This window comes from Nyctereutes procyonoides, unplaced genomic scaffold, assembly GCF_905146905.1.
Source record: "Nyctereutes procyonoides isolate TBG_1078 unplaced genomic scaffold, NYPRO_anot_genome, whole genome shotgun sequence".
NCBI lineage: Eukaryota > Metazoa > Chordata > Mammalia > Carnivora > Canidae > Nyctereutes > Nyctereutes procyonoides.
In genome coordinates, this window is record NW_026575131.1 from 55,993,047 (window position 1) to 56,016,089 (window position 23,043).

Genomic DNA, 23,043 nt, shown 5'->3' on the forward strand with positions numbered 1-23,043 from the left:
GCAAGGACAGGCACACAGTAGGAGTGTCACAGGCATGGCCCGGTGGCTGACGTGGGCTCGCGCCGGCCAGGGCCTGAGCACCTTCGCTCTCCTCAGGAGGCAGGAGGCCCCGGGTATGCACAGGTGCCCCATAAAGGTGTGTGCAGTGACGCTGGCATCCCCCCAACCCCTGAGGGCCCTACAGAGGCCCCCCCAGTCTGGGCTTCCTGCCACGTGCCTGGGCCGTGGCTGCCCAGTGGCAGCAGGGGTGGCACGGACGCTCCTTCTCCTGGGCAGGGCCCCCTATCTAATCAGCCAGGGACCAAGGTTGATGGACAGGAGAGCCCGGAGCCTGAGTCACCCGCTGCTGCGCATCCCGTTCTCTGGCCGCAAGGGCGGGGCTGGGCCCCGAGATGGGCGGCGGGCACGTGGCCCATCACCTCTCGCCCGTGTGCTCATCCCATACTGGCTGTGGGCCCGCGGGGGTCCGGGAGCCAGGACGTGGAAGTTGAAGCCGGGGGTGAGGGAGATCTGGGTTCGGGTCCCAGCTCCAGCTGTTTCTGGGTGACCTCCATGTCCCAGCCTCCTTGGGCTTCTCTGCGGAAGGGAGCGGGAGCCCTGCGTGCGGTGTCCGGAGAGGGAGCCCACGATGCCTGGAAGCCCTGACCCGGCCGTGTCAGCCTGGCCGCTGCGGCGCGGGGCCTGGGGACCTGGAGGCGGGGGCCTGGGGCAGGGCACAGGGCGAGGGCTGGACTCCCCGCGTTAATTGTTATACCAGGTCCAGAGTCTGAGCTGCGGGTCCGCCCCTAGGCCCGCCCGCCTGCATATCAGGGCCTGGGCACGGCCTCACCCAGCCGCCCCTGACTGTGCGCGCCGCTGGCTCTTCCACGACCATGGGGACCCTGGAGGCCCTTCTCCTGCTCAGCGCCCTGCTCCTGTCACCTGCAGAGGCCCAGCAGGGTAGGGCGCCCCACCCGGGCTGGGGGGCGGGGTGCACGGTGCAGTGGTCGGGAGGGGTCATGGCAGGGGCTCCTTCGAAGGCTCAACATCTCCCCATTTTTCATGGTGAGGAACCCCTCTGAGAAGAGTAGGTGGGCAGAGGAGGAATGGGGCCGGGCCCCTCTTGGAGCCCCCCAGCCCCCACGCTCCCCCGGGGCCTCCCTGTTCATCCCTGGGGACAGCCCCCAGGCCCCAGCCCCCTCCCTTCTCTAGAACTGGTGTCTGACCAGCCCTTTCTGAGATCCCACCTGCTCCAGCATCCCCTCCCCCCCCCCCCCCCCCCCCCCGACCCTTGCCGTCTCCCCTTTCGGGGGCGTGCCCCGCTCCCCGCCATCTCTGACTCCCACCTGCCCCGCCTTCGGACAGCCACGCAGTACCACCTGAAGCCCTGGCTGGTGGGCCTGGCTGCCGTCGTGGGATTCCTGTTCATCGTCTTCGTCCTCATGCTGGCCAACCGCGTCTGGTGCTCCAAAGTGAGGTGGGAGCCCCTCTCCCCACGCCCCGCCCCGCACCGCTGTCCCTGTCCTCCTCTCCCCCAGAGTGCTGGGCACCCCTCCCGCCTGCTGCCTCTCTCTGGCCGCTTCCCCTGTCTCCCGTCTCCCTGCTCCTGCTCACACCCCCCGCGTCATGGCCCCCCCATGCGGCCGTGCACCTTGCTCTGTGCAGCCGTGGGACGCCGTGGAGGCGACGACTCGCCCGTCACCCGCCCTCACCCTCTGTCTCTGTCTCTCTCTCTCTCTCTCCTACAGAGCCCAGGACGAGGAGGACACCGGGTTCAGAATGCGGCCCAACCCCTATCAGGACGTGGGCGTGAGGTACTACTGCCTGTGAGCGTGCGTGGCTGGTGCGGGGTCGGGGGGTTTGTGTGAGCCCCTCTGGGGGTGGGGAGCGCCGAGTGTGCACCAGTGACCTCTTTCTACTCTTGAACACGTCAAGCACATTCCAGCCGGGACCTTTGCACTTAGTCTTCTCTCTGACTGGGACGCTCTTTCCTGTATCTTTGAGCTGCCTCGTCCTCCAGTCGCTGCTCAGATAGTTCCTCCTCCCGGAAGCCCACCCCGGCCACCAGGCCTCCGACACGCTGCGTCCCACAGCTCTGCGTTCTTTGCCCTGCCCGGCAGCCGAAATTATCTTAGCCATTTACCGCTCTGTCGTCGCTGGACGGTGGCTCCCAGTAGATGGAAGGAGCTGAGCTCTGGCCCGGCTGTGTCCCCGGGGGGCCTGGCGCACAGTGGGCACTGAGCAGATCCCTGTTGAACGACACTGTGCTGTGGGGTCGTGTAGGTGTCTGCACACGAGCATGGGTACTGGCGCGGGTGACTCTGCTGTGGTCCTGACTGCTTGAGACGAGATTCTGGGGGAGGCTCAGGGATGTGGCAGGGGTGGGGGCTCTTCCAGGGCAGTGTCCCCACTTGGCCAAAGTTGGGAGGCGAGAGTAGGAGATAGGAGGAGGCCAGCCTGACTGGAACATTCTCAGTCGAGCTCGAGACGTATGTGAGGGAGAGAGCTGTAGGCCTCATTGTTTGCTTTGTCTGAGACTCAGTGCTGCTCCAGCAAAGTGTGATTCCCGCTCCCAGGGTGTGCTGGAGGTTCTCGAACCCACCTGAGCTCCTGTGTTGGTAGTTTTCTCCTTGTTCATTCCTCCATGCATCCCCCATCCCCCATCCTCCTACCTCCCATCCATCCATCCACCCATCTACCCATCCATCCCCCATCCATCCTCCATCCATCCATCCACCCACCCATCCATCCACCTCCCTATTCCCCTACTCATCCATCCTCCAATCCATCCATCTGTCCGTCCATCCGTCCATCCACCCACCCATCCACCCAGCCATCCATCCAACCATTCAACCATCCATCCATCCATCCCCCCACATCCATCTATCCACCCATCTACACCCATCCACCCACCGACCCATCCCCCCATCCATCCCCGGATCCATCCATCCATCCATCCATTCTCCTACCCACACTTCCCTTTCCAACCATCCATCATTCATCCATTGGACTCCCTACCCAGTAAGCCATTGATCCATTCATCCATCCACATGTCTACACTGCCATCTCTCCACCCATTTATACTCTCATCCATTGATGTGTCATGCTCTTCTTTGGCCTAGTCATTCACTCATCTTCCTATTCTTTTTTTTTAAGGTTTTGTTTATTTATTTGTTTGTTTGTTTATGAGAGACACACAGAGAGAGGCAGAGACAGAGGTAGAGAGAGAAGCAGGCTCCATGAAGGGAGCCCGGTGTGGAACTCGATCCCAGGACCTCAGGATCATGACCCAAGCCGAAGGCAGACACTTAACCACTGAACCACCCGGGCGTCCTTCATCTTCCTATTTGCTTATTCATCTCTCCATGCAGCTATCCATTCACCTAACCACTTACCTGCCCATCACCTATCGATCCACCCACCCACCCACCCACCTCTCCATCTATCCATTCATCCATTCATTCCCCTAACCTACCCATCTATCTACTCACCCACCCATCCACCCACCCACCCATTTCTCCCACTCATCAGCCCAGTGATCTCTCCACCCATCTTCACTCCTACCCATCCATCCATTGACCCATCAGTCTTTCCTTTCTGTAATTAATCTACTCACCTATCACGCTGTCTGTTCATCCCTCCATGCAACCTTCCATTCACTTCTCTACTCATCTTCCTATTCATCCGTCCTCCCACGCGTCCATCCTTCCATACATCCACACAGCCATCCATTCTCCGTCCACCTGTCCATCCATGGGACAGTTGAGTCATACTTTCTGCCTTTGTGAAATGGAAATAGCAAGGTTTCCTCCCAAGGACTGTTTTGAGGATTCAACAAAGAAACTTTTTGTAAAACACCTGTCACAAGGCCTGGCACAGGCCCATGTCTGTCCAATGGGAGCGACTGTTTCTCATTGTGTCTGGGGCCTTTGTATCCCTACAGTGAAGAAGGCAAGAGGGAGAAGATAGAGGAGATAAAGGACATGAAGGGCAGGAAGGCTGAGAAAGAAGGAGAGAGGAACTTGGGGCTGGAGCTGGAGGAGCAAGAGGAGCCCAGAGTTGAAGGGAAAGTCACGAACACAGCCATGTGAAGACGCGACACCGCTTCCTCCAGGCAGCCACCCAGAGATGCCCCCTCCACACCGTGTAAGCGATGACCTGGACGTGAAGCCACCATAGTAACTCCATGCAGAGTGGAGAATACTGGCCCCCGAATGAAGAGGCCTGGGACTTGCCCTGCCCCTCGGGGCGGGGGGGCTCTCTGTGTGCTGCTTTGTGCACCCTCCTTCCCGATTTGTCTGCCTAGTGATTCCTCTCGCACTTGGAGCGCATTCTGGGTTATGGAGAAACCCCGAGCTCTCGCTGTGTCACGGCTCCCCCACTTCTACCCACGCCTGATTTCTCTTCCCTCTCCCTAGTATCTGTTGGCCAGAAGCTCCTCCGTCCTACTCAGCCTTGGGACCAACGTGGGGCAGGGGCTTCCTTTCGAAGACCTGCATTAAAGAATTAATAAGAATAAATAAAAAATTTAAAAAAGAATTAATAAGAGCCCTTCAGAAGAGCTCCTGTTGTCTCTTGGGACTCAGTTTCCCCCTGGGGGAGGCAGTGGTTGGGGCCGATGCCCGAGCAGGGATGGGAGGGCAGGCTGCCCAGTGCCCAGATGCCCCCGGCAATCTTGATCCTGCTGCGGAGCTCTGGACTTTGAGCCCCGTATCCTGGGAAATCCTTGCTACCCCACCCCTCGTCTGGGGCCACGTGACTGTTCCAGGGACCTGGGTCTGGGAGGCTGTGTCCCAGGGCTCTGTGCTCCCCTGGGAAGGGACGAGTGCTTTCTCCTCCCAGTTTCCAGCCTCCCCTTTCACCTCGCTTTCTCCGGGCCCTGGCCCTTGCCCTGAATGTTAACTATTTCTTAATAAGGACCCTGATAAAGGTCGGCATTCAGGCCCGGGGGGGGGGGGGGGGGGGGGGGGGGGAATGAGACCCAGAGGCAGGGAGCGGCTGTGCGGGACTTCCAGGATCCTCCGCCAGAGGGTGGAAAAAACATAAAGGAAATGAAGCTAATAAGCGCCCTCACGGATGCTCCCGGTGAGCGCCCTGGCGTCTGGTCAGTACACGGTTAGCCCCGTTTTCCAGCTGGAAACACTGAGGCCTGGCAGGAGAGACGTCACGGGCCGGTCTCGCCGGTGGCTGTTGGCAGAGCCCGCGTGGAAGCCCAGGCTGCCCGAACGCTGAGGGGGTTTGTAGGATGATCGGAGAGGGTCGGGGTGGGGGGTGTTCATTCCCGGCTGCGGTTCCTGGTGGCAAGAGCTGTGTCCCTCTGGGATGCCGTGTGCCCCCCCCCCGCCCCAGGGGGCGGTAACCCCTCATCTGCAACCTGAGGACCAGAGTTACGAGGCTTGAAACAGGTGCCAGGGCTTAAGAACCATTGCAGGGGGGATCCCTGGGTGGCGCAGCGGTTTAGTGCCTGCCTTTTAGCCCAGGACGTGATCCTGGAGACCCGGGATCGAATCCCACATCGGGCTCCCGGTGCACGGAGCCTGCTTCTCCCTCTGCCTGTGTCTCTGCCTCTCTCTCTCTGTGTGTGACTATCATAAAAAAATAAAAATTAAAAAAAAAAAAAAGAACCATTGTATGGCCCGGCGCATAGTAGGTGCTCAGGAAACGCGTTCCGCACCTTTCCTGGCCTCTCTCTCCTGTGGCTGTGGCTGTGGGGAGCGGAGGGCACAGGGCCTCAGGGGGACAGGGTGCTGGGACGCCTGGGCCTCTGGACCCCCTCCCTGGCACACCCGGGATCCAGGGAAGGGGGCCCCAACTCCTCACTTCCTGTAGGGTGCTGGCCACACCCTGCGCTGGGGTGTCCGGGGTGGCCACTTCCTCCTCTGATGGGGTGGCACCCCAGAACCTGCTGGAGGGACGTGAAGACAGACGGACAGGGATGGACCGATTCTGGACGACCACTGGCCGGGCCTCCCTTCTGGCAGCTCTGGTCCTGGGGCCGGTTTGGGCCCAACCCCGTAAGGCCTCGGGAGGGACAGGAGGGGGAAGGGAGCCCCCACCTGGTGGCCCAGCCGCTGACCCCGCCCCGCCTCGCCCGCAGTGGCCCAGAGGAAGCCGTGGCTGGTGGGGCTGGGGGCCCTGCTGGCCGCCCTCTTCCTCCTCTTCGTCCTCACCCTGCTCTACGCCATCTGGTGCAGCCAGTCCCGCGACAGGTGGGCACCCCCCACCCCCCGTCCTGCGTGAGCTCCCCCCGCCCCCCGCAGCACCACTGGTGCTCAGAATCCCTCCCCTCCCGTCTCCTCTCTGAGCCTCCACAGGCCAGGGGGTAATTCTTTGATTCAGAACCGCTGGGACCTCATGCAACACGCACCCCCCTTCCCCCGCCTTGCTACAAACTTGAAAAATGAGATGGCTTCCCTGAGACCCCAACCCTAAGACACGTCCCAGGGGGGATTCTGTGATGTCTTTATCACCTTCCCTGGGCCCTGAGACCCCAACCCTAAGACGAGTCCCGGGGGGGATCTGTGAGGTCTTTACCACTCCCCTGGGCCCCACGCATCTATCCATCCCTCTCGCACCCCCCCAAGTCCTCTGTGCGTAACAGTCCCGCTGTCTGTGGCTCTGTCCACCTTCCCACTACCCGTCCCCATGTCCGTCGAGGCGTCTGTCCACATCCGCTCGTTAACCTACCACCATCCATGGGTCCGTCGCCCCGTCCCCCTGCCCGTTCACTCACCCACAGTCCCGAGACCCAGGGAGTGGGCAGGCCAGGCGCCGGCCCTCCCGTCAGGTTCACACGGGGCAAGTGTCCTAACCTGTCTGGGCCTCAGGACCGCTTCTGTCGGGGTGGGGACAACGAGAGCGCGGGGCGCAGAGGTTCTGGGAGAATCGCACAAGCCTGGGCCCCGTAATTCCTTAATTAAGTGAGGTTTTCTGGATCTTTCTTGTCTCCACAGCCATAAGGAGGAGGAAGTGGGGCCCGTGAGAGAGGAGAAAGGAGAGGGCGACTGTGAGCTGGCCCTGGAGGAGAAGGAGGGGCCTCCAAGCCACGAAAGAGGGGCGAGCTCCTCTGAATGAAGGCTTCCCGCCTGCCGCCTCCAGGCAGGCCCCCAGGGACACCCCGTGCCCACTCTGCACTGACTAGTGCAGACCTGGTCCTGGGGCCAGCGAAATTATCCCATGTGGGGTTCAGATGAGGAGCCCTCGGGACCCGCCCCCCATCCCCCCTTTGCTTTTATTTCCCTGGGTGTTCATACACCTCCTTCCCAAGCACACCCTGCGCAGGCCCCGCTGAAGGGTAAGAGCCACGGTGGAGGGGGAACCCGTGCAAAGGCCCTGCGGTTGCGGCCCCAGAGCAGGTCCAGCCCCCCAGCCACCTTGCCTTTGTGGCTCCTGGGCCCGAGCTTTGAGCGGACTCAGCGGCACACATGGCCCTTTCCTGGGAGACTGCCCCCCCCCCCCCCCCCCCGCCGTGAGCCGAGTTTCCCCGTCACTGTCTGCAAGCTGCGCCAGTGGCGGGGGCGGGAGGAGACGGTCATCACGCCCCGTCCTGTGCTGCCCTCCCGCTGGTCCCCTCGGGAGGGCTGAACCCCCGGTGCCTCCTTGCCGTGTGGCCCTAAGCACGTACCTTAAGTACCTTAACGTCTGTGCCTGTGTCCCGTCCTGTCAGAGGGGGAGGAGGGGGAGGAAGATAACTTGATCCTTAGGTTGTCATGAGGATTCGATGAAATAACGTCCACAAAAATTGCGAGCACCGGACCCGGAACCTAAAAGCTGTCTAATAAACATCAGCTGTTGGTTATGCTGAAATGATGTGGGCGGGGGCCAGGGGCATGGGCGTCCCCCCGCAGGTTCGGGGGATTTAGAAGGGTCCAGAGTGAGCGTTCACACTGCGGCTCTGGCTCTGGCTGGCGTCCTCTGCCTCCAGGTCGTGCCAGGTCGGGGGGTGAAGGAGGTGCAGGGGGGCTCCCAGAGCATCCCTGTTGTGTGGACTCCTCCTTTTCCGAAGGGGATGGACTTCTCCCCCCAGGGTGTCTGGAAATTGGTGTGGGGGGGGGCTTTGGGGCTGTGACAAGCCCTGCCCCCTTTTATGCGGAGGCCCAGCCCGCAGTCTTGGGACAGCCCCCCAAATCCAACAACTGCATCACTTCAGGCGTCCATAGTGGGATCCAGGGCCAGATTGCCCTCATCCTGGCCCAGCAGAGCCCCGACCTCCAGTGTGAGGACCCCAACCCGGGCTGACACCCCCACACTGGCGGAGCCCGTCAACCCTGACACCTCCAGGCCACTTTGGTTGAACCCCAGGCCTGGCTGACCCTACCCCCACTCCAGCCAAGCCCCCCCCACCCGCACCCCAGGTTGAGCCCCTCAGGGCTGGCTGACCACTCACCCCTACTGAACCCCTCAACCAGGGGCTGAGCCCCCATCCAGCCTGAGCCCCTCCCCCTGCTGAGTCTTCACCCTACAAAAGAAGCTCCTACAAGTGCCCTGTTTCCCGCTGCGGGGAGGGGCAGGACCATGGGGGTTCGGGTGCAGCTGGCTGGGGGCCCCCCAAAACCCAGATTCTGGGTCCAGATCTCGTCCTGCCCACAAGGGGGCGCCGGAACCTCGCTGGTGGGGGCAGAAGCACCCAACCCCGCTGGGGATGCGCGGGGAGGGAACGTGTGGTCTGGGGAGGGCCTCGGACCCCCACCTCCGACTGTGGTCTGTTCCCGGCTGGGTGGGGCGTAGGGCCGCACACCTGTGTGCACTGCAGGGCACTGTGCCTGGGTCCCTGTGTGCGCCTGTCGTTGTGCCTCGGTGTCCCCATCAGTGAGCCGGCTGTAATGGTCCCTCCTGGGTGGGTCTGTTGTACGACTGCAGGAACCTGCGCAGCCCAGAGCTTTGCTTGCCCATTGTGGGGTTCCCCCCGGAGGGGCTCGAGATGCCAGGGCAGGGTGACGGGCAAGGGCTCAAGGATCCTGGCCCCCCGAGAAGGGGAAGTGACAGCCCCTCACTCCTGTGATGCTCCCGAGCGCCACAGCGTCCCTCCCATTGGACTCCAGTGGCTGAGAAGCCCCACGGCTGCCGGGGGTGGGTGGGGTGGGGGGAAGAACTGGACGCGGCGCTTGACACCCCTGCTGGACACCCCTGTGTGTCATCAGGGCTCGGGTGGGAGGGGTTCAGGGCCGGGAGCTGGGGCAGGAATAGGGGCTCTGCCCAGACAAGTGGGGAAGGCCTCCTGGACGAGTGGTGTTTAGAATGAAGTCAGGTCCCCCCTCTGCCCACAGCCCTCCAGGACTCCCAGCTCCTGGGGTGAAAGCCCGAGAAACCCTGCAGGACCTGCCCCATCCCCTCCCTGCCCTCCCCTCCTCCCCTGGTCCCTCACTCTTCTCCAGCCACACGGGCCTCCTGGCTGTTCCTTCAACATGCCAGGCCGGGGCCTAACCCCAGGGCCTTTGCACAGACCATGCCCCTGCCTGAAACACTCATCTTTCAGATGTTTCCCTCCTTCTATTCGTCTCTGGTTAAGTGTTACCTCCTCCTGGGAGACCCACTCTCTTATCCTTTGCTTCACTTCTTTGGCACTTACCTCCTCTGATACATATTTTACAATTTTGAAATTTTATTTTATTTTATTTTATCTTTTTATAATATTTTTATTTATTTATTTTATTTATGATAGTCACAGAGAGAGAGAGAGAGAGGCAGAGACACAGGCAGAGGGAGAAGCAGGCTCCATGTAGGGAGCCCGACGTGGGATTCGATCCCGGGTCTTCAGGATCGCGCCCTGGGCCAAAGGCAGGCGCCAAACCGCTGCGCCACCCAGGGATCCCTATTTTATTTTTTAAAAAGATTTTATTTATTTATTAATGAGAGACAGAGAGAGAGGCAGAGACACAGGCAGAGGGAGAAGCAGGCTCCATGCAGGGAGCCTGATGCGGGACTCGATTCCCGGACTGCAGGATCATGCCCTGGGCCGAAGGCAGGTGCTAAACCGCTGAGCCACCCGGGCTGCCCTATTTTACACTTTTTTTAAAAAGAAAATATTGTATTTATTCCTGAGAGACACAGGGAGAGAGGCAGAGACACAGGCAGAAGGAGAAGCAGGCTCCTCACAGGGAGCCTGATACAGGACTCGATCCAAGGACCCTGGGATCACGGCCTGAGTCAATGGCAGATGCTCAGCCGCTGAGCCACCCAGGCGCCCCTGATATATATTTTAGTTATTTCTACCATTGACTATGCATCTCCCCAACTCGGGACTGTAAGCGCTATGAACGCTGGTTATCTGGGGTGTTTTATGTTCCTCGCTGGGTCCCCAGTACTTGGTACTGTGCAGATGCTCAGGAAATCTTTGCTGAATCGGAGTTTGCTAGGTGGAAAAGGAGAGGGAGAGCATTCTGTACATTTATGGGTCACTGACTGTGTGCCAGGCTCTGTCCTTGGAGCCAGGGGTGGGGCGTGGCGGGAGAGGTGGAAGTTACCATGGGGTTTGTTGATTGAAGTCCCTGCAGAGATCCTAAGTGGCTGGTGGGGGTGGAAGCTACTGGGGAAAGGTGGGGTGGCCACCTGGAGGAAGAAGATGTTGTTGTGGGGCCTCAAGGGTTTGCGGAGATTGGGGAGCCAGCGATGAGCAGCAGAATAGCAGGAGCCAAGGCTCAGGGGCGTGAAACAACTCCTCGTGGGGTGGGCAGAGCACTGGAGCCACCAGGGGCACTGCAGGTGGGACCAGGCGGGACCCAGAGCTCACCGAGGTCAGTGTGTAAAGCAGGTCCCTCCCGTGGGCTCAGTGGATGTGGACATGGGGCCAGACCGCTATGTGTGTGGGTTTCCTGAGTGCCATGGGGGGCTACGCAGCACCCCTGGCCCCAGCCCTCAATGCCAGGAGCACCCCGCCAACAGATGTCTCCCGGGGACCCCAGAATCTCAGACCACCTGCCTGCTCGCCCAGCAGCCGCCCCTCCCCTTCACTCAGGCACAGAACCACCCAAACAGCACAGAAAGGAGGACCCAGGACAGTCAGCGAGAGTCGAAGCATAGCTTGTTTAATTTTTATACATTTTTTCTTCCTTCTTTTGTCTTTTTTTTTTTTTTTTGCTTTTTATTGAATCTTGTATGGAACCCCCCCTTGTTTCATTTTTTTCTTTTTTTCTTTTTTTGCATAGGGAAACAAACAAACAAAATAATAACAGCCAGAGTCACTTTTCTGTAAATGGTAGGCGCATCTGCAAAAACCGAAATGACTGCATAATATACAAGGTTATGACCAGAGTATGCTGTGAGGGGGGTAGGCGGGCGAGCCGGGCAAGGGAGGAGTCCGGCTGGTCTACCACATGTCCCCTGTCCCTGTCCCGGAGGGGGAAGGGGGAGGGCGTGGGCAGCAGACCCAGCCTAGGCCTTCTCCCAACCTGGGTTCATGAGCATGGGTGTATGTGTGTGTATGTGTGTGTGATCCGGTGTGCGTGGCAAGCAGGAAGCAAGAGACAGAGTAAACTATTCTGGTAATATTAGTAAAATACAAAATAGAGGGGGACCTCAAAAAATATCTTGGAGGGAAAAGAAAATGAAGAGCAACATCACCAAAAAGTTTTTGGAAGGAAGGAAGGAAGGAAGGAAGGAAGGAAGGAAGGAAGGAAGGAAGGAAGGAAGGAAGGAAGGAAAAAAGGAAAGAGAAAAGAAACTCAAGAGTCAAGTGGGTCTCTCTCCTTCCTCCTGGCTGCCCCCTGCACTGGGCTCCATCCCTCAGACTCTCTCCTCTTCCCCCATGTAGGGTCCTGGGGGTAGGAGGGCAGGAAGCTGGGGGCAGAGGCCAGGACCCCCGGATTTGAAGGGACTTTGGTTTTGGAGGCCTGGCTGGGACCCAAGATGGGAGGACGGGGTGTTGATGCATTTGGGGAATGGACTTTTGGGGTTTCCAACAGGAGGGGGCTGGGATAGCTCCCATTCCCCTTCCGTGGGTTCCCTTCTGGCCAGGAGGTGTGAATGGAGGGCCGTGGGGAGGGCAGCAGCTTGGGGGTGCATGACTTCCTCTCTGAGCCCTGACTCCTGTTAGATCCCACCTTCTCTTTCCTGAGGCCTGGGGGGGGCCTGGGGAATAGGGGAGGAGAACCCCAAAGCCACACCAGCAGACGTGTGGAGGCACTGCTTGGGAAAAGTCTGTTTTGGTATCGCTGGCAACAAGTCCCGCTGGTACAGCTTTGGGTCTGTCTCCCTGCCTCACCTGGAGGGGGGTGTGTTGGGGGGTGGGCCAGCGCCGGGGGCCCCATGCACTCTGAAACACTTAGGGATGGATGGATGAATGGGGGAGGCTGTCAGTTTAAGGTGGGACTCTCAGGTGTCCAAAGGGGCAGAAACGGGGAAAGATGGGAGGATGCGGAGGAAGCCGGATTTGAGGATGGATCTCTGGAACCTCTCTGCCAACACCCTCCAAAAAGAAAGTAGAAACCAGGGTCTCAGAGAGGGAATCCAGGTCAAAATAAAAAAGTAGCCACTGTATAACCTGTATTATGAGAAAAACTCCAAAATTATATATATATATATGTGTGTATATATGTATGTGTGTGTGTGTGTCTGTGTGTATATAGTATAGCCCTACGTTGGAGGTCAAAGTACCGTGGGAGAAGTCAGAGTGGGGAGAGGGTCCTCAAGCTGCATCTTGCAGGGGGGCTGGAGTTCCTCCTAGCCCAGGCTCCTCACTGGCTGCTGTCCCTGGGGACAGACAGCAGGTTCCAGAGCAGAGATGGGGGACGTGTGGGGCTGAGGCTGGAATTGTCTGCTGCTTGGGGGGTGCAGCCACCCCCCAGGTCGCCTTCGGGGTTCCTCTTGGGTCTGATTGTCTAGCTCAGGGCGGGGATGGGTCTGAGCTCGGAACTTGGCAGGAGGCTGAGCTGCGAATCCAGGCCTGGGGATCCCTGACCCCCTTCTCGGTGGACAGGGCCAGGTCTTCCTGCCCCTCTGCACCTCCTTTTCCACCCTAGTCATCCCACGCCCTCGTCCAAGAGAGGAGGGAGGGCAACTTGCATATATCTGGGAAGCCTCCCCGTTCTCTTCTACAGCATGGGGTGGGGGTGGGGGCACCCAGGCTCAGGATGGGAGGGGGGCCTCCCATGGGGAAGGACAATGATGGATGGCGGGTGGCAGCAGGCGGGAGGGGAGGGGGTTTGAGAACAAGTTAGTTTCATGCCAGTAAAAAACAACGGGACACCCTGTGCCCCACCTGGAGCCCAAACCGCAGACGTGGGGAAGGGGTCTGGATCCTGCTGTTTCCGCCAAATTCTGCCTGTGGCCTTTCCTCCAGGGGGAGTGGACGAGCCTAGGATGGCACTACCTACTCAGCAGCAGCAGCGCACAGCTGGGGGCGGCGGGCTGTGGGCAGACCACGTGGTCCCCCCAAGCCCTCGGGGAGGGGTCCCGGGTAGGCTGCTCCCCAATTCTGGGGGGAAGAGAATAAAACCCAGAAATCTGCCCCATGGAAACTGACAGGCAGGGCCTTGGGCTCTCGGACAGTTCTCAGGGGCAGCGACCTGCCCCCTGGGACGTGCTGAGGCATCTTTTTAAAAGACATGGGATGAGCGTGGGATGTGGATGGAAGCCGGGTGGCCTGTGAGGTTCCTCCCTGCTCTGGGGGGCAACCGTCTGCCCTGTCTGCCCTGTCCCCACAGGAGATGAGTGGGAGGCCGAGCTTGAAGAATCCAGCCCTCTGACACCCCGCTAACCGGCTGCTACTGTCTCAGCTTTGGTCGAGTCAAAAGCAAAGGAAATTGGGAAAAACAAAACAAAACAAAACAAAAACAAACCAACAACAAAGAAAGAAAAAAACAGAAAGGGAACATGAAATCAAGGACAAGACAACAGCGAGAGCAGCCACCAGATGGAGGCCTGTGCCCAGGGGTCCCCGTCCTGGGCCGTCCCTGTGCCCATGGGCGCCGGCTGGGCCTACGGCGGCTGTGCTCAGTCTCCAGGGACAGACAGACAGATATTGCATATATTGGGTTTGGCTTGTTTTCTGTTTGTTTCATCCCAGATAACACCCCCCCCCCAGTCACAGCTGGAAGACAGAAGTGGGTGCTGGCGGCACAGAGGGGGCAGGAGGGGAGTGCCGTCCCAGGCCGGTCTCCAGGGAATGGGGGGGTGGAGGCGAATCCTTTGGCAAGAAGGAAGGGGGGCCTGGGGGAGGGTTGGAGGGGAACCTGGGGAGGGGGGAGCGGCAATGTGATCCTGAGCCAGAGGGACGCCAGCCTGCAGGAAAGGTGGGGTGGGGGTCTGGCTGTAGGCAGGATGGCCACCCCGTGGGGACACCACTGGCCTGGTGGCAGGACAAACCCCTGCACTGGGGGCAGGGCTCACCCCTGAGGTCTGTCCGCCGCTGTGGGCAGGGGCCTCGGAAGTGACCCTTCTGGAGTGCAGGGGTGGGGCTGGGGGCAGCAGAGCACCAGGGCGCACCCCCACTGCAGCAGGAGGTGGAGACAGAGCCAGGGGGTGGGCGTGGGGCAGACCATGGGGCGATTGTTCTGTGGATTGCTTTTTCTAGCGTGGGATTTTTCTTTTTTTTTTAATTCTTTTTTTTTCTTTTCTTTTTTTTTTACAAATAGAAATACATCCCTCTTCAATTTTTATTTTTTATTTCATGTCATTGTTTTGTCTTTTTGTTTTTTTTTTTTTTAACTACACGAGCAGTGCATGCAGCTAACTGTGTGCGCTGATATTGTTTAAAGGTAATACTTATTTTCGGAAGGCAAGGCACATCATGTGGTAGAAAATTTCGTGCAAATTAGGAAACATGGAGTTTTTTTAAGGGTTTTTTTTTTGTATCTTTTTTTTTTTTTTTTTAAAGAGGAGGGGGTAGTGTCGGAGGGTTCGGGGAGGGCTGGGAGAGGGGGATAGAGCCAGGTATAATTTGCCATGCAGTATCAGCCGCGGCGAGCTGACAACAGGAGCCAGGTCACAGGAATCCCCGACTAAGCACCATGCAAAGTTAGGTAGCTGGGGGCTGCCAGGTGCCCCTCCCCTACCCCGCCTACCCACACCCTAAGGTTCCATGGCTGAGAAGCTTCCGGATACCCCACCTGCACGATCCACCCCCCTCCTGCCCTCCCGGAGAGCGGCCCAGGCTTTGCTCCCCAACGGCCACCCAGTGGAGGGGGGCCTTGGGGACAGACGGACGGACCAAGGGTTCTTGAATGCCTCTGGACAGTGGGAGGGGGGTTGGTGGGGAAGGGTCTTTCTCTATACGGTTGAGTGGGTTTGCCAACCCTCTCTGGGGCTGGTTTGGGAGGAAAGTCCAGTTTCTGGGGAGATGGGAGGAGGCTGGCCAGGCCTGGGGCACCGGGAGAGGGTCAGGAGGGCCAGGCTGAGAGCAGATGAGGCGGAGGCCCAGCCCAGGGCGATGGCTTTGGCCCAGGCTGGGGGTTGGGGGGTCGCGGTGGGGAAGGTCTTCCCCAGGGCCAGGCGTGGAGGAGGCCAGTTGGGACTCAGATGGATGGGATGGGAGGAGTCCTTGTGTTCGGGCCTGGTGACCCTAGAACACCTAACACCCCCTCCCAGGGCCCCCACCCAAGATGGCCATCCTGGGGTGGGGGTGGGGATGGGGCCAGGGAGCCGGGGTTGGGGGGCACCCGGTGTCCCCAGCTTAGTGTTTTTGGAGCGGCTCAACGGAAAACATTTAGCAGACGGGAGGTCCCCCACATGGCCACAGGGGACACCCCAAGGCGCCAACCCCCCCCTCCCCCGGCCAGAACCCCCCCCCAGCCCTCATCCGGGAGTGCACGGACACGGCCGCCCGGCCTTCTTTCCTGGTGGGGGCCCAGCTGCGATGCACCTCCCTGGCTGCGCCCCACTTCGGCGGGGGAAGATGAAAGTGCAAACCGTGGTCCCCCTTTGGGCTGGGAAGCACCAGGGAGGGGGTGCCGCTCCAGGATGTAAGGCACTGGCAGAGGAGACGAGGGAGGGCCTGCTGGCTTCCCCAGATCCCACCCCTGTGCCCGAGCGCAGCAGGGTCCGAGGGAGCCCAGCTCTGCCCCTTGGGCCAACTGCAGGTGGGGGGGTGTTCCCATCTCTCTAGCTCTGAGGGGAGCACAGCAATGAGGGTCGGCGACTGGAGGTGGCCGGGTTGTGGGAGGGAATGGAAGGGGCCCGCGGCCACTTCCCATTCCAGCTGGACAAAGGGGGGCGGGCGGTGGGAATCAGGCACTTAAACCACTCGCTCTCACCTCCCACCTCCGTGGGCTTCAGCGGGGGGGGTCCTCCCCTCCCAGGGCGCGGGACGGAGGCTCGGGCAGCTGTCCCCACCTGGGGAGCTCCGAGTCTCTCCACCCCCCAAGCCCCTTCCTCGGAAAGTGCATTTCTTACAGTGTGTGCAACGTGGGTCCCTCCCCGGGGTGGGGTGTGGAGCAGGGCCAGCGGGGTGCGGTGTGGGGTGGCCTCCTGTGCCGCGGGGTGGAGCTGGGGGGTCAATTGCATAGAGACTTCTCCTCCCAAACAGGGCAGGCATGGGGCGGAAAGACCGAGTCCCGAGCAAGCCCAGCCGAGCGCGCACGCTTTGGGGCAGGCGGAGGTCCCGCGACCGCAGGACGCTCCTGAGAAAGTTCCTGCCACGCGTCCCAGTCCCCCTGGCGACACCCAGGGTCTCCCCACAACCCTCTTCTGCCCTCGTCGCTTCCCTGCCCACTCGGGCCTCCAGCGGCGGCGGCCTTGGCTGTCCTCGCCAGGCCCCCCCACCGTCCCCACGGCACCTGCCTCCCCGCACGGTGGACACCGTGGCGGAGGCCTGGCTGACATCCCGGCAGTGGGGACCCAGGGAGAGGTGGCCGTGCTGGGCGTCCTGCCCCGTGAGGCCCGGGCAGGGGCACCGGGCCGCGCTCACCTGGTCCTGGGTGGAGGCGGGGAGCGGGCGCCTGCCCTTCCAGAGCAGCAGCCAGAGATGAGTAACAGGACGGCGCCCTGACCCTCGCGCGGCCTCGGAGCGGTGGCGGGGCCTGGCCTCTGGTCCGGCCGGCGACCCCACAGACTGGGGGCTGCCGTCTTTACCTTTTGTCTTCTTGGTTGGGTGGGTTTGTTTTTATGGTGGTTTTTTTTTTTTTTTCCGTTTGTCTTTTTTTTTTCTTTTTTTTTTGCCTTTTTTTTTTCTTTTCTCTTTTTGCTTGTTTCCCTCCTGTGTGTATGTGTCTGTTTTGTCTTTTCGGCCAGGCTGGGAGTCGGCGGGGTGTTCTTGCTCGCTCTAACTTTCCACCGAAAACGTGGGCCGGGGGCCGGCTGGGCGACCCCCTGGGATTCCCGCGACGAAGGAGCAGGGCGTGGGACGAAATCTTTCTTATCCCAGATACCAGGACTGGGTGCCCGACGGGGACACACGGAGCGGGGCGGGGGGGGGGAGAGAGAGAGAGACACACGGGGGTCAGGCTCCACCACTGACCGCGCTGGCCACTGCCCACACCCGCCTCCCTGGGACCCGTCTCCCCCGTCCCCCCAGCCCCAGGCGTGTCGGGACCTGCGAGAGGCCCCTGGCCCAGGCTGCCCTGGATGAAACTCGGGGTGCCCACGGACACCCGAGTTCTGGAGAAGCCGCGGGGAAACCCGTATACCGTGCAACTTCCGGTATATACTTATGCTAAAACAGGTATTTTTCAGACTTATTTTTATCTCTCATTTATCTGGAACTTAAATCTGGTTGAGCATCCTTTGTTTACGACCAGCTCTCGGTGCCCTGAGTCTAAAAAGGGGGAGAGGATGTGGCTCCGCCCTGGGCTTCCCTCCACGTGCTGAAGCTCTAGGGAGCGCCGCCTCGGCCAGGCACTGTGACCAGGGTCACAGGGTGACCAGGGCTGTCTGCTGTCATTCTTCAAACAAATGTTTTCCCATTTAATGACCCCCCCCAATTCTCCATAAAGGGGGGACGACGCCCCCACCACCCCGTTTCAAAGCGAAGAAAACATGGGCCCAGAGAAGTCAAGTAATTGGCCTGAGTCCACCAGCGAAGGGGCACCACGGTGGATTCCCAGCTCGGCAGCCCAGCCCTTGCTCCCCGCCGCCGGGGTCTGACCCCGGCCTGGCCCTCCAGGGGTCGCGACCTCCACTTCACCCGGGAGTCCCGGGGTAACAGTCCACCTGTGTGGGGCCGGCCTGGGGACCCCCCCCCCCCGTCGTAGGTCAGTTGTGCCTCCACCCAGGCCGCCGGGTGGGCCATCCCACGGGCCATCCCCACGGACTGGCGCCCTGCCTCCCAGCCCCCCACCTCCAGCCAAGTTCAAGTTCATCTTGGCCATTACCTCATGTCTGGTTTCTGTTGGCAACCAGACAGACTCTGGGCGTGACCCTCCCCCATGGTGGCCTCCCCTTGGCCCTTCCTCCCTCCTCCCTCCCAGGCCTCTGGTCCCAGTGACTTAACATCCTCCCCTTTGGCTGAGGGGGAGCCTGAGGCGCTGGGGTGGGGGTGGGGCACAAGGTCAGGGCTCTGGACTCCCCCTGGCCTGGCTGGAGCCACCAGTGTGGCGGTGGCAGGCCGCTTAACCCCTCTGGTCCTTAGCTCGAGTGACTCATCTGCTGGATGGGGGTCACGCGCCTCGGGCAGAAAGGATCCTGGTGTAAAATGCTCAGCTGGGGGGCTCCCATCACATGGGACGGGGCAGAGGTGTCAGCGCCCTCGGAGCCCACACTGGGGGCCAAAGCGATGGGTGGCTGAGGACTGGGGGGGTGCAGGGGGAGATGGAGGTGGGTAATGGATGGGGGAGGGGCACGGAGGGGGGATGGGCATGGAGTGGGGCGGGGCAGGGCACTGATGGTGGGGAGGGATGATGGAGAGGATGTTGGTGGGGAGGGGCGCTGCTGGGGAACGGGGGGGGGGGGTATTGATGGGGGAGGGTTTTTTTAAGATTTTATTTATTTATTCATGAGAGACACAGAGAGAGAGAGAGAGGCAGAGACACAGGCAGAGGGAGAAGCAGGCTCCATGCAGGGAGCCCGAAGTGGGACTCGATCCCAGGACCCTCCGGTCACGCCCTGAGTTGAAGGCAGATGCTCAACTGCTGAGCCACCCAGGTGTCCCTGGGGGAGGAGATAGTGGTGGGGGAGGGGCACTGACATGAGGTGCAGCAAGTGGAGGGTGTGGGGAGGGAAAGCAGCTGTACGCTGGGGGGCAGTTGAGGGGTGGGGGGCCAGAGGAAGGCAAACCTCCCAGGAATAATGGAGGCTGAGGGGCTCCAGGAGGGGGGGGCAGGGGTCTCATAGTGTCCTTCCTTCCCTTTAGAATCTGCAGGGGGCTCTGACCCCACAAGGGAACCGGGGTGCCTTAGCCCAGCCGACCGCAGCACCGCCAGGGGCATCCCCGAGAGCCGCCCTCCCCGTTCACGCAGGCTGGGGCTTCCCCACTCCCGCAACCCAGCCATCTCCCTTCCACATCCATGTCCCCCACCAACACCAGGCCCAGAAAGTTCTTTCTCGTTTCTAGATCTGGCTGTGCCCCTCCCTCACGTCGAAGCCGTCCATGGCTCCCCATGGCCCTCAGGACACAGCCCACATTCCAGCTGTTTCTCTAGCATTTCCAGCCTCTGTCAGGGCCGAGCCCCCTGCCTGGGCACCCTTACCCTGCTCCTCTGTCGGGCAGCCTCTGTACCAGCTCCAGCCTCTCCCGACCGGGGCAGGGGGCTCGGTGCCCCTCCCTGAGCTGCCTCCACACCCGCCTGGGGCTCGCTGGCCAAGAGGGGGCATGAGAAGCGTGCAGAATCAAAGTCCTGCCCTGGCCTGCCTCAGTTTCCTTCCGCTCCCAGGACACCTGCTGTGGGGGGAGGGGGCCCCATGGAGGGGTCAATAATGGGGAGGTGAGGCGGGGGCAGGGCCTCCTCCAGGTCACTGCGTGTCACCTCTAGGTTCTGGAGCAGTGAGGGCATTCCCAGCCTCCCACTGGGGGTGGGTTGGGGGGCGGGCGCAGGAGAAGCAATGGATGGCTCCAGAGCACTGGGCAGTGGGCGCATCCACGCTGGGACCCACAGAGGGTGCCGTGGGGTACCCCAGACCCAGAATGGGCAGTCCTGGAGTCACCCCAGCTTGCTGGGGGAGCCTGACCAAGCGACTCCCGTCTGGGCCCCGGCCGGAGCACGACCACGCACACCTCCTCCCCGGGGTTTGCAAGGGCACATGGGCAGCCGCTCTGCCTTTTGGTGCCTTTCAGCTAAACTGGTCCCTGCAGGAGCACCCCCGGGAGGCGTCCAAGGCCAGAAGACGAGACGGGCGTTCCGTGGGTGAAGCAGCCGGTAAAGGCCAGGCCTCCCCAGAGCCCGCAGCCCCGTGAGCTGCCAGCAGCAAGCTGGACCCCGGAGGGCCCACAGCTGACTGGGTTTTACCTGACAATGGGGGACGATGGGGGACGATGGGGGAGGTGGCTAGCTCCCCAGCTCCTCCCCATCCCTGCCCACGGCCTCGGCTGCAAAAAACCTGCACGCAGCTACGGGGGGGGGGGGGGCTGCAGCCCATGGGTCCCACAAACCTGCACTACAACCCCCCTCCCCAACACGCACCGCAGTGGGGAGCGGGGGCTCCAGGCCCCAGCCCCCGGCTGCCAACACGCTCCCAGGGCCAGCATGCGGCCTGGACTCAGACCCCGACCCTGCGGGAAGCTGGCAGCCACGAGTCTTAGTTCTGGACCATCAGGGCTCTGCCCTCCGCTGCTGTGCGACCTCAGGCAACCCGCTCCTCCTCTCTGGGCCTCCTGCTCTTGTCCTCGGCCGCTCCCCCCCACCCCGGTGCTCAGCTGCAGTTCCCCAGCAATGCCTCTGCTGCTCTGCTCTCCAGCATGGGGGGGATGCACATGCTCCACTGGGAGGCCCCTCCCACCCTGGGGGGCGGGGCCAGGGGCTGCCTCAGTTTCCCCACCTGCCCCTGGAGTCCTAGAGTCCACCGCTACCCTCTGCCCCCTTTCTGGGGACGAAGGCTGGGGGCTGTAAGCTCGGGCTGACGTGCTGTGTGATCCTGGGCAAACCCCCTCGCCTCGGCGGGCCTCAGTCTTCCCATCGGTACAAATGGGCCTGGCGTGGTAACAGGCCCGGCCTGGCAGCCGCTCTGCCGGGAGCGCCTCCCGTTGGGAAGCAGCAGGCAGGGTTGGCGGCCGTACCACCTCCCTGGTGCGGGCTCGAGGCCCTGGAAGGGTATGGGAAGCTGGCCCCCCTGCCACGCTCAGCGGCCCCTGTCCAGGGGTGCGGCTGGAGGGGTGGCACGGGACCGGCAGGCCGGCCTCTCCCTGCGCACCCAGGCGGGCCCCTCTGCCCTGCCCCCCTCCCCCCCAGCCGGCCTCTCGGCCCCTACCTGTGCCTGATAAATGCCCGCTGGATCCCTTGGTCCTAATCCCACAAAGGAACGGTTTGCAGGGGACGTGCCGGGCGTAGAGTAGGCTGCAGGGACGAGAGAGACCGAGAGCCCGTTAGCGAGGGGTGCGCGGGAGCACCCAGAGAGGGTGGCCGCTGCCCAGGGTCACACAGCCGGGCCTTCGCACCCAGCGCCCGACGCCTCCAAGCTTGTTGCGCCCCCCCGCCCCCCGCCGATCCGGGCACCCCGGAAAGCCCACAGTGCCGGGCCCTGGGGTCACACAGGCGGGGCATCTGCTGAGAGGGAAGGCACGAGATGAAAGATTCATAACCAGAAACCGCCTGTGAATTATTCAGGAAGCTCCACTGCCTGCTCCGTCCTGCTCCGCGGCCCGCATCCCGCGCGGGGCGCCATGAATTATTGAGGGCGCTTTATTTATTAATTTTCCTCTTGCAGCTGCACGGGAGGGCCGGGTGTTCGCAGACACGCACGCGCAGGCACACACGCATTCATCTTTATGTTTACGTTTACGGTTAGGTCGTCGTCCCGCCAGTTCCGTCTTGTGGGCCAGCGAGGGATCCGCGGCCCGGGGCTGCCGGGGGTGGTGGGGAGGCCTCAGGCCGGCCGGGGGCGGCATCAGCCGGGGGAGGGGTGCGTGGGGGGCGCGGAGGCCCTGGTAGGGGCGGGCAGTACGTGCTGTCATAACCCGGGCGTGGGGGGGTTCACGGGCCCCGACCCCACCAGCCTGCACAGGCCCCCATCTAGCAGACGTGATGACTCTTCCCATTTTACAGCCCAGCGAGCAGTGGCCGTGCCCCGTCCAGCGTCTTGGCTCCCTACCCTGTGCCTGGTGTGGTGCCCGTGTCCCCCCCACCCCGATCTAGCTCCTCGCCTGCTCCCCACCACCTGGCGCTCGGGGACCTGCGACCGTCCCATTATACAGCTGAGAATCCGCAGGGACAGGATTCAAACCCAGTGCCTCGCGCCGCAGAGAAAGCTCGTGTGCTCGTGCAGCTGCCGCCCTGCGTCCTGGCTGGCCCCAGATGCGGGGGGCAGGGGGTGCGCCTGCGGGCCGGGGGCAGGCTGCCAGCACCCCTGCTCAGGTGCGGTGAGGAACCGCATTTGGGACAAAGGGAGAAGGATACCCAGCGTGTGAGGGGCAGACTGAGAGCCCAGGGTGGGGGGGGGGTGTCCCTGAGATCATCCACTTGGGGAGGCACCAACTGAGACAGCCTTGGGGACACCTGGAGGCCGGCAGCCAGGAGTGAGGCGGCCTGGAGGAGCGGGGACGGCCCACCCGAGCCTGCACCGGGTCCAGGGAAAGGCTGGAGCACCTGGGAGCCAAGTCCCAGACTGCGGGGGGCCCGCGAGCTGTCCTCTGGAAACCATGTATCCAGCGGGTGGAAAGTTCTAGAAGGCGAGGCAGTCAACTCAAGGCCTTCTAGGGTCAGGTGGGCAGGTGGGGACTGTCCCATTGAGAGGCGTGGCCCAGCCGGGCTCACCAGCAGGAACACAGACGTCGTGCTTGCCTTTTTGCCAAGAACCCAGAACCCCGGGATTTTCATGTGACCTGTCCTGACTCTAAGACAACAGATTCTCATGTTCTACAGACAAAAGGCATCTGGGGGCTGCGCCTGCCCCCACAGCCACCAGTTTGAGGTCTTGACCTACTCCACCTGCCCTTTGCACAGAGGAGGCTCAGAGGCCGGGAGCAGACGCACGGGGACCCCAGACGCCCCCCTGGCCCTCGCCTGCCACTCCCTAAGGCTGCCTTGGCCCCACGTGGGCCCGACC

At 61.7% G+C, this 23,043-nt stretch overlaps 2 protein-coding genes across 5 annotated transcripts in view; one reads left to right on the forward strand and one right to left on the reverse strand.

The window, feature by feature from the left end:
• Positions 1 to 786: 786 nt before the first annotated feature.
• On the forward strand, positions 787 to 4,518 carry SMIM24 (small integral membrane protein 24). Its single transcript, XM_055344231.1, has 4 exons — positions 787 to 939; positions 1,345 to 1,456; positions 1,728 to 1,793; positions 3,923 to 4,518. The coding sequence occupies exons 1-4, from the start codon at positions 873 to 875 to the stop codon at positions 4,068 to 4,070; spliced, it is 393 nt and encodes a 130-aa protein (XP_055200206.1). The 5' UTR covers positions 787 to 872; the 3' UTR covers positions 4,071 to 4,518.
• Positions 4,519 to 10,982: 6,464 nt separating this feature from the next.
• Positions 10,983 to 23,043, reverse strand: part of NFIC (nuclear factor I C) — a 64,635-nt gene continuing 52,574 nt past the window's right edge. For 3 of the 4 annotated variants that reach the window (XM_055342652.1, XM_055342653.1, XM_055342651.1), the window contains 2 exons: positions 21,250 to 21,335; positions 10,983 to 17,284 (listed from right to left, as the gene is read on the reverse strand). In XM_055342652.1, coding sequence (XP_055198627.1) covers positions 17,267 to 17,284; positions 21,250 to 21,335 — 104 coding nt within the window. In that variant the 3' untranslated portion in view covers positions 10,983 to 17,266. The remainder of the gene's footprint in view (positions 17,285 to 21,249; positions 21,336 to 23,043) is intronic. The other variant, XM_055342654.1, reaches the window with a different exon arrangement.

What these genes read in the sequence shown, in the direction of transcription:
- SMIM24 (XM_055344231.1), top strand. Translation starts at nt 873, where the DNA reads ATGGGGACCCTGGAGGCCCTTCTCCTGCTCAGCGCCCTGCTCCTGTCA. An exon ending in ACCTGCAGAGGCCCAGCAGG is followed by an intron (nt 940 to 1,344) that starts GTAGGGCGCCCC and finishes GCCTTCGGACAG; the next exon opens with CCACGCAGTACCACCTGAAG. An exon ending in GTCTGGTGCTCCAAAGTGAG is followed by an intron (nt 1,457 to 1,727) that starts GTGGGAGCCCCT and finishes TCTCTCCTACAG; the next exon opens with AGCCCAGGACGAGGAGGACA.